This window comes from Callionymus lyra, chromosome 7 (assembly GCF_982586985.1).
Source record: "Callionymus lyra chromosome 7, fCalLyr1.hap1.1, whole genome shotgun sequence".
Taxonomy (NCBI): Eukaryota; Metazoa; Chordata; class Actinopteri; order Syngnathiformes; family Callionymidae; genus Callionymus; species Callionymus lyra.
Genome location: NC_141824.1, coordinates 4,246,964 through 4,257,921, shown reverse-complemented (window position 1 = coordinate 4,257,921; position 10,958 = coordinate 4,246,964). Strand labels below are relative to the sequence as shown.

The following is a 10,958-nucleotide window of genomic DNA, read 5'->3' as shown; positions in this document are numbered from 1 at the left end:
CATGAAAAAATATTGACAAAATTATCTTAATCTTCCTGTCAGTCATTGTAAGAAGTAAACCAGCAATAATTAATTATTATCGAATGAGTTCAGCAGCAAGTACTAATTTCTTCCCAGAAAATATTAGTTTCTTCCCAGAAAATATTAATTTCTTGCCACAAAATATACATTTTCGCCACAAAATACTATTCTCTTCCTACAAAATACATATTTTCCAACTACAAAATACTAATTTCTTCCCACAAAATACTTATTTCTTGCCACAAAATACTAATTTGTTCCTACAAAATACTTATTTCTGGACACAAAATACTTATTTCTGGACAGAAAATGCTTATTTCTTACCACAAAATACTAATTTCTTCCCACAAAATACTTATTTCTTGCCACAAAATACTAATTTGTTCCCACAAAATACTTATTTCTGGATAAAAATTACTTATATCTGGACACAAAATTCTTATTTCTGGCCACAAAATACTAATTTCTGGACACAAAATACTAATATCTGGACACAAAATACAGATTATTAGTGTTTAACTGTAAAATACTATTTTTTTGCAGCAAAAAATAGATAATTTCTGGCTCCAAAATACTAGTTTCTGGTGACAAAATACTAATTTCTAAATAAATATATAAAAAACGAAATATAATGATATATATTTTGTCATCAAGACAAATACCTTGATGTTTTTCATAATAAATAAATAAATTGATCTTTTAAAAGTGAACTAATGACAAAAAGATTCTAAAGGACGTGGGAATTTTCCTGATCACCATGAGGTCCCTGCACTCCAGTTATTTGGTTTTCTTTTGGGATTAAGGAAAGTTAAACTCAGGCATGTGCAAGTTGACCAAACTGAACATGTTAAACAAAGACATTCTTTGAATCAGATCAGCGAAGATAAAGCGAAGATCAGTTTGTTCATTCAACTGGAAACTTGTTTTCCTTTTCTTTCCACGCTCACATCCCTTCTCCCCCTGCAGGCCGTCTTCAAAACTGCACCCAGTCAAAGACAGTAACTTTCTTTGTTTTTTATTGAAAAATGTTGCGTAGTATTTCGTCACAACAGTATTTTTCGAGAGAAAAAGACCTTACATGAAGTGTGGAGATGTTTTCAACGTCGGTTCAGTGCAGACGAGAGGAGAGATGGAGGGATGAAACAAACGAGTGCAAGAATCTTTTTCTCTTTAAACATTAAAGATACATGAGGGTTGAGGCCGAAACACAAGATCACACTTAGTGGAACTATTGTGGCGACTGTTGCTGGCGACTGTTGCTGGCGACTGTTGCTGGATCAGGTGAGAGTTTCTCCCACAAAATACTAATTTATGGCCACAAAATACTAATTTACTCCCACAAAATGCTAATTTCTGGACCACAAAACACTAATTTTTCTCACAAAATACTTATTTCTGGCCACAAAATACCAATTTCCTCCCACAAAATAATAATTTATGGCCACAAAATACCAATTTCCTCCCACAAAACACAAATTTCTTCCTACAAAATATAAATTTCTTCCCACAAAATACTAATTTCTGGCCACAAAATACTAATTTATTGCCACAAAATACTAATTTCTGGACCACAAAACACTAATTTTTCTCACAAAATACTTATTTCTGGCCACAAAATACCAATTTCCTCCCAAAAAATATTAATTTATGGCCACAAAATACCAATTTCCTCCCACAAAATACAAATTTCTTCCTACAAAATATTAATTTCTTCCCACAAAATACTAATTTCTGGCCACAAAATACTAATTTATTGCCACAAAATACTAATTTCTTTCCACAAAATACTAATTTCTGGCCACAAAGTACTAATTTCTGGCCACAAAATACTAATTTCTTCCCACAAAATATTGATTCCTGGCCACAAAATACCAATTTCTGGCCACAAAATATTAATTTCTTCCCACAAAATATTGATTCCTGGCCACAAAATACCAATTTCTTCCCACAAAATATTAATTTCTTCCCACAAAATACTAATTTCTGGCCACAAAATACTAATTTATTGCCACAAAATACTAATTTCTTTCCACATAATACTAATTTCTGGCCACAAAGTACTAATTTCTGGCCACAAAATACTAATTTCTTCCCACAAAATATTTATTTCTGGCCACAAAATACCAATTTCTTCCCACAAAATATTATTTTTTTCCCACAAAATACTAATTTCCCTCCCACAAAATACAAATTTCTTCCTACAAAATATTAATTTCTTCCCACAAAATACTAATTTCTGGCCACAAAATACTAATTTATTGCCACAAAATACTAATTTCTGGCCACAAAATATTAATTTCTTCCTACAAAATATTAATTTCTTCCCACAAAATACTAATTTCTTTCCACAAAATACCAATTTCTGGCCACAAAGTACTAATTTCTTCCCACAAAATATTGGTTTCTGGCCACAAAATACCAATTTCTTCCCACAAAATATTAATTTCTTCCCACAAAATACTAATTTCTTCCCACAAAATACTTGATGCTGGTTCAGGTGAGACTTGTTTCTTCTAGATTTCATGGATCAACACAGTTTTCTAAATGTTCTCCTGACGTAAAAACTTTCCAAAAACGCTCTAAGTTGGACCGACATTAAAGCTCGTCTCGCATCTTGTCTCCTTTGGGTCGCACGACTCGGCCGATGTACATGACGGAGCCGCTCTTGTTGTCCTTCACCAGGAAGACGAAGGGATGGTCCACGTAGAAGAGCTTGGGGTTCTTGAGCCGGTCGGTGCCGAAGATGCTGGTGTCGTACGGGTTGCCGTCCTCGCTCAGCTCGAGGGCCGAGGCGTGGAAGAGGTTGGACAGATACAAGTCTTTCTTCCCCGAGATGTTGGAGAGATCGGCCTTGGCTTTGTCCACCGCCTCGGTCAGACCAAGGTCAGCGAGAGGTTTCTGGAGATGAAGGTCATCACGTCATACTATCATACAATTAAATAAAGCTAGTAGTACAGTAAGTACACTAGTGTGTATGTACTTGAATTCTACTAAAAGTATACTCGTTTGATCTTCTGTTTAAAGTAGTATATTTTCAAATATACTTATCTATACTATATACTCTATACTCATACTTCCAGTGTACTAGGTATACTTTCAGAATTATACTCAAAGTACATGATATTCTTGATGCTGCTAAAGTATATGGAAGTACATCAGTTTCTAATGTTGAAACTTGAAAGTAGTTTTTATTGAGTAAGAATATCTAAATATTTTAAAAATGTATATACTTTTTTCCACATAAAGTTTGATATTCAATTTATAATAATCACAAAAAAATGTATTCTATATTTTTTTTAAATGAGTGACCCATTAAAATGATACAGTAATATTACACTTGTCCAAAAAAAAAGAAGAAAGTATACTGTACTTTTCATTAAGTATAATTTAGTATAAGTTTACCTTAGTGTAGTATTTTAAAGTATAGTATGTCAAAAGAAAAGTCAAGTATTCTACTTCAACTTCAGTATAAAACAAGTAAACTAATAGTACACTTGAATATATAATTGTTTTCTAAAGGATTTCATAAGCAAACTTTTAAGAATACTACTTCAATATAAAAAAAACTCATCGTACACTTGAGTAACTAACCTGCAGGTTGTGAGTGACTTCCATGGAGACCTTGGGCAGTGAGATGGCTACAGCTCTGGTCTCCATCTTACTGATCCACGTCTCCACCTGGTTCCTGGTCAGCAGCTTCTCCAGGCGCTCCAGAGGCTCCAGGTGATACGGCATGATGAAGATCATGGACGCCTGCTTCTGGCCCAGAGGCATGTCCAGGACGTAGAAGCGGTTGGTCGTGTCGTCGTAGAAGTTGTAGAGACCTGTGAGGACGAGTCCGGCGGTCAGTCCTGATCCAGAGACTCTGAAGGTCTCAAGTCATATTTGAATATATAATAATAACCTTAGTTAAGCTCAGGCATGTCTCGATCACATGTTAGTCGAAAAGAACTTCAAAATAATGCAAACTTTTCAATAATCAAAGGAAAAGATTTTCAAATAGTCGTATTGTATGGAGGTATATCAGTGCCATGATAATATTGTACGGAGGTATATCAGTGCCATAATAATAATATTGTACGGAGGTATATCAGTGCCATGATAATATTGTACAGAGGTATATCAGTGCCATGATAATATTGTACGGAGGTATATCAGTGCCATAATAATTATATTGTACGGAGGTATATCAGTGCCATAATAATAATATTGTACGGAGGTATATCAGTGCCATAATAATAATATTGTACGGAGGTATATCAGTGCCATAATAATAATATTGTACGGAGGTATATCAGTGCCATAATAATAATATTGTACAGAGGTATATCAGTGCCATGATAATATTGTACGGAGGTATATCAGTGCCATGATAATATTGTACAGAGATATATCAGTGCCATGATAATATTGTACGGAGGTATATCAGTGCCATAATAATTATATTGTACGGAGGTATATCAGTGCCATAATAATAATATTGTACGGAGGTATATCAGTGCCATGATAATATTGTACAGAGATATATCAGTGCCATGATAATATTGTACGGAGGTATATCAGTGCCATAATAATTATATTGTACGGAGGTATATCAGTGCCATAATAATAATATTGTACGGAGGTATATCAGTGCCATAATAATAATATTGTACGGAGGTATATCAGTGCCATAATAATAATATTGTACGGAGGTATATCAGTGCCATAATAATAATATTGTACAGAGGTATATCAGTGCCATGATAATATTGTACGGAGGTATATCAGTGCCATAATAATAATATTGTACAGAGGTATATCAGTGCCATAATAATAATATTGTACAGAGGTATATCAGTGCCATAATAATAATATTGTACGGAAGCAAATCAGTGCCATAATAACATTGTACGGAGATATATCAGTGCCATAATCATATTGTACGGAGGTATATCAGTGCCATAATAATAATATTGTACGGAAGCAAATCAGTGCCATAATAACATTGTACGGAGATATATCAGTGCCATAATCATATTGTACGGAGGTATATCAGTGCCATAATAATAATATTGTACAGAGGTATATCAGTGCCATAATAATATTGTACGGAGGTATATCAGTGCCATAATAATATTGTACGGAGGTATATCAGTGCCATAATAATAATATTGTACGGAGGTGTATCAGTGCCATAATAATAATATTGTACGGAGGTATATCAGTGCCATAATAATAATATTGTACGGAGATATATCAGTGCCATAATAATAATATTGTACGGAGATATATCAGTGCCATAATAATAATATTGTACGGAGGTATATCAGTGCCATAATAATAATATTGTACGGAGATATATCAGTGTCATAATAATAATATTGTACGGAGGTGTATCCGTGCCATAATAATAATATTGTACGGAGATATATCAGTGTCATAATAATAATATTGTACGGAGGTATATCAGTGCCATAATAATAATATTGTACGGAGATATATCAATGTCATAATAATAATATTGTACGGAGGTATATCAGTGCCATAATAATAATATTGTACGGAGATATATCAGTGTCATAATAATAATATTGTACGGAGGTATATCAGTGCCATAATAATAATATTGTACGGAGATATATCAATGTCATAATAATAATATTGTACGGAGGTGTATCAGTGCCATAATAATAATATTGTACGGAGGTATATCAGTGCCATAATAATAATATTGTACGGAGATATATCAGTGTCATAATAATAATATTGTACGGAGGTGTATCAGTGCCATAATAATAATCAAAACAATAAACAAACTGAAGTATTTGTAAATGCTCACCTGTGCGGTGCATCATGGGAACTGCCACGGTGAAGGAGCGGCTCACGAGGAAACCTCTGTTGTCCACCATCTTGTCATGGAACCTCTGGTCCCAGTGAGCTTTAGAAAAATATATACATTTAAACTTTTGAAAAATATATCAATTTAAACAAACTCACGCTTGAAGAACATGGCGTTGACGATGACGGCGCCGTCGGCGTTCTGCACGTCCTTGGTGACCTCGGGAAGCTTTCCGCCCGTGGACTTGGCCGCCCAGTCGTTGATGGATTCGACGGCGCTGCGTTTGTCGCGGAGGTTGATCTTGGAGTGTTCGTAGTTGTAGAGCTTCCTGCTGGTCTTCACGAAGTCGTCGGCGAAGGAGACGGAGCTCGGAGCGTACAGACGGTTGTTGATCTTCCAGGTGGTGTTGCGAGCTTTGGCGTCGCTGAGCTGAGGACGTGAGGATACAGTTTATGGTTAACGGTTGGATCCTCAATATATTTCATTCGTTTTATAAACATTCAATATTTAACTTGAATCATTTGCCTATTAAAGTCTTAAATGGAAAAATACATACAATTTTTTTATATTTTCAAAAGTAATTATCTTTTTCTGATGCATAGAGTTTTAAATATTATTAAATTAAGTATTTTTCCATGGAAAAAAGTAACTCGGTAATCTTTTAGGAATGTCTATTTCTTTTGATATTGAAATTCGATATAAAAAGAAACAGACATTACTAAAAGATTACCGAGTTACTTTCAGTAAATCATCAGACTTTTATTGTCCGGTTGTGTAGACACAACACAAAGTACACAAAACGACAATTTCACGATCAGGTCGCTCGGTACTCGGGTGCTTAGGTCTGGTGGTTCTTTTATACCAACATTTTTATACTGAATTTAAAAGAGTACAAAAGAAAAAATATTAAATGTACAACATTTATTATTGAATATTTGGAATTATAATAACAAACTATATGTGTAAAAAAAAAAGATTTTTTTTTGTAAATATTCGAATATTTTTATTTAATTATTTAAATTAAAAACAACTTTTCAGTGTACTTATAGTACACTTGAATACATCCATTTTCCAAGGGTTGTCAAAGGAAATACTACTTCAATTTCAGTAAGAAACAAGTATACTCATAGTACACTTAAATATATACATTTTTATAAAGGATGTCATAAGTAAACTTCAACAATACTACTTCAACTTCAGTATAAAACAAGTATACTCACTGTACACTTGAATATTTACTAATATACTTTTTGAACTCAATGATCAAAAAAGAGAAATTTAATGCTGAATAAAAAAAGTTTAAATTAAAAAAACATGAATTAAGAAACATTAAATTCAATATTTTGATGTAACGTCCAGAAGGACAGAAGGTCGACAGAAGGTCGACTGAAGGTTGACAGAAGGTTGACATTCGAAGGTCGTACCTCGGTCAGAAGCTCGGAGATCCCAGCGTGAAGATGCTCGTCCTTCAGTTTCTCGGCCCCCAGAAGAGTCTTGACCTGAGAGGAAGTCGACGCCTTCCCTCCGAGGGCCACCATCCCCAGACAGGAAGCCACGACCACGGGCGAGATCAGGATGTTCTCGGCGTCTTTCTCTTTGGCCGTTTGGTGGTAGAGGCTGAGAACAGAACCGGAGTTTAATTCGGTAAAAACCTCCTTAAACGATTCATGGGGGTCAGTGCTGGACAGTTAAATATCCTCAGGGGCCACGTTTAGTTCAGTAGCTGTTGTCAGGGGCCGTCAAGCAAAAATAGTAGAATAAAGAAAAGTGTAAAATCAAGTAATAAAATTAAGCTTATTATGGTTAAATTATTAGTTTATTGTATTTTTCAATGAATGTGCACTGGCTGTATGTATAATGTATGTATTTTTGATGTTTGTATATTATTGTATTTTACTCCATTATATTTCTATTTTTATTTCTAAATCAAAATGTACCTCAAATCTATTGACCGCTCGATCAAAAGACAAGAAAACTTATCTTTATATTGTCAATATATACAGTATGTGGCAGAAAAAGCGGGTTTTATCCTGATATATACTTATATATATACTATATAGATATATATGTATATTTATATTTTTTGTATTAAATTAAATTCTCACTAAAATGCCAAAAATCCTGAAAGAACAAAAAGTCATATTTAGAGGCTTTAAATGAATGCTAGAAAAACATGTTAAATACATGACCTTTGACCTCATGAGGGCCACACTAGGCTCAGGTCTGGACTCACCTGAAGGCCAAGTTGGTGCTGGTGTCGGCCATCGTGGTGGCGTGGCTGCTCAGCTTCTTCTGGTCCTCGGCAGACGCCGCGACCACCAGCAGACAAAGAGCCACGAGGTTCTTCAACCACATCCTGTCAACGTTCTGGAGCAACAGTCTGGAGAAGAACCAGAGGAGACAAGTTCACGTCATGGTCTGAAGGCATTTCTGGGTCTTCTTCCTCATCCGGGCTCCAGACTGTCCCGGTGTTCCCGAAGGTGGTTCCGGGTCAGCTGAGAGACCCGGTCTCTCCAGCGTGTCCCGGGTCTCCCGCGAGGTCTCCTCATGGAGAGACACCTCAGAAGACATGGAGTCGTCCTCCTCCACTGACCCTCCTGGGTTCTACTCCGAGTCTCCCCCAGACGCCCTTGCTCCCCAACCCAGTCCTTAAGAGCGTTTAAATCCGGGGTGTCAAAGTGCACCATTAATTGCGATTAATTAATTAAAACGAAAGCTTTTAAAATCGCACTCGTCGTATATTTTCATCGGAATAAGAAGAATTCCAATTATCAAAAAAACTAAAATTAAAGCTTTAATAATCTAATTTTAGATTGAGATTAAAAAAATAGATTTATTAATTATTGATCTCAATTAATTAATCGCTGAATTTTTTTAATAGTTTTGCATTGTTATAAATATGCTGTAAATATGAGTGTGTGTGTGTGTGTGTGTGTGTGTGTGTGTGTGTGTGTGTGTGTGTGTATGTTGGGGGGGCTTTCATCAGCAAATGTAAGATGAGATTTTCAAAAATGATTAAATTAGTTACTGATCTCGATCAATTAATCGCTCAATATTTAAAAACTTTTTGCATTTTCATAAAATTGTAAATATAACAAAACTAGTTAATTGGAGCTTAATTCAGCAAAATAAAGATGGGATTAAAATAAAATAAAATAAAGATTAATCTGATTAATTAGTTGCTGATCCCGATTAATTAATCGCTTAATATTAAAAATATTTTTGCATTTTTATAAAACTGTAAATATAAAATACTAGTAAATCTGTGCTTACTTAGAAAATTCAAGATGAGATTAAAATAAAATTAAAAAAAGATTAATCTGATTAATTAGTTACTGATCTCGATTAACTAATCGCTTAATATTTAAAATCTTTTTTGCATTTTTATAAAACTGTAAATATAAAATACTAGTTAATTGGAGCTTATTCAGCAAATTCAAGATGAGATTTAAATTTAAGTAAAGGTTCATCTGATTAATTACTTGCTGATCCTGATAAATTAATCGCTTAATATTTAAAATATTTTTTGCATTTTTATAAAACTGTAAATATAAAAAAACGAATAATTCGGTGCTTACTTTAGCAAAATCAAGATGAGATTAAAATTAAATTTAAAAAAAAGATTAATATGATTAATTAGTTACTGATCTCGATTAACTAATCACTTAATATTTAAAATCTTTTTTGCATTTTTATAAAACTGTAAATATAAAATACTAGTGAATTTTAGCTTAATTCATCAAAATCAAGATGAGATTAAAATTTGATAAAATAAAGATTAATCTGATTAATTAGTTACTGATCCTGAATAATTAAGCTTAATATTTAGAATCTTTTTGCATTTTTATAAAACTGTAAATATAAAATACTAGTAAATTTTAGCTTCAAAATCAAGATGAGATTAAAATTAGATAAAATAAAGATTAATCAGATTAATTAGTTACTGATCCCGATTAATTAAGCTTAATATTTAAAATCTTTTTGCATTTTTATAAAACTGTAAATATAAAATACTAGTAAATTTTAGCTTCAAAATCAAGATGAGATTAAAATTAAATAAAATAAAGATTAATCTGATTAATTAGTTACTGATCCCGATTAATTAAGCTTAATATTTAAAATCTTTTTGCATTTTTATAAAACTGTAAATATAAAATACTAGTAAGTCGGTGCTTACTGTAGTAAAACCAAAATTAGATTAAAATAAAATAAAATAAAAAGATAAATCTGATTAATTAGTTGCTGATCTCGATTAATTAATCACTCAAATTACATTTTGTTTAAACTTAAACTAAGTTGGAGCGTAATGAGAAGCTGATGAGTTGGCAGTGTGTGTGTATGTGTGTGTGTGTGTGTGTGTGTGTGTGTGTGTGTGTGTGTGTGTGTGTGTGTGTGTGTGTGTGTGTGTGTGTGTGTGTGTGTGTGTGTGTGTGTGTGTGTGTGTGTGTGTAGGCGGGGGGGTCTAGTCTCCATGTTGCTGCCACATCAGCAGCTTCTACTTCTAGTTCTATCTTTTAAATGATAGTAAAAACATAACGTCTGCAGGTTCATCCTTCGCTCAAAGTAAAGTTCCTGAGGATCGAACCATCTCTGAAGAGTTAGTCACAACATCATTTTGTTCTTATACCTTTGGTTGTTTTGATGTCTGCCATTTTCTTTCTGAAAGACAAGAGTTGTATGCAGTGATCTGATGAAGAAGGGGGTACAGGTGACGTTTACATGGTTTTTATCTCACACACTGTTGTTTTTAAACCTGATGTTGATCTTAAATAAAGTTGTTGGTTTTTCAAATATGTGTTTACAGTTAAAAAGTTGCAGAAAAGTTCCTCAAATCCACACATTTCCCCTCAACAGTGAGCATGAAGTGGGTCAGTGAACGCATCACGATGCCTTCAAAGGTCGGATCCTTACCTGGCACAAGGTCGCGCTGGTTCCTCTCGCCCGGGGCTCGTGGATCTGTGGACTCTGGCTCTGCTGCGGCTCTTTATGTCCCGGGACAGAAGCTTCTAGAAGGTTCAGAGGATCTGGGACGTCCCACTTTTGAGGGGCCGGAGGAGGAATCTGGGGCTGATCCGGGATCAGATGTGGTCGAGTGCAGAGGTGGGTGGAGAGGGAG

General features: G+C 34.2%; 1 protein-coding gene across 2 annotated transcripts; it reads right to left on the bottom strand.

Annotated features, from left to right (window-relative positions):
- Positions 1-1,020: 1,020 nt before the first annotated feature.
- Positions 1,021-10,883, bottom strand: serpinh1b (serpin peptidase inhibitor, clade H (heat shock protein 47), member 1b). Of its 2 annotated transcripts, XM_087795535.1 has the most exons (8): positions 10,754-10,778; positions 10,470-10,501; positions 8,076-8,222; positions 7,267-7,459; positions 6,001-6,271; positions 5,843-5,941; positions 3,613-3,845; positions 1,021-2,919 (listed from the first exon to the last, which is right to left on the bottom strand). In XM_087795535.1, exons 3-8 carry the CDS (start codon positions 8,195-8,197, stop codon positions 2,617-2,619), a joined length of 1,221 nt encoding a protein of 406 aa, XP_087651661.1. In that variant the 5' UTR covers positions 8,198-8,222; positions 10,470-10,501; positions 10,754-10,778; the 3' UTR covers positions 1,021-2,616. The 2 variants fall into 2 exon arrangements, with proteins under 2 accessions (XP_087651661.1, XP_087651660.1); XM_087795534.1 differs by lacking the exon at positions 10,470-10,501 and having other exon boundaries at positions 10,754-10,883.
- Positions 10,884-10,958: the final 75 nt, after the last annotated feature.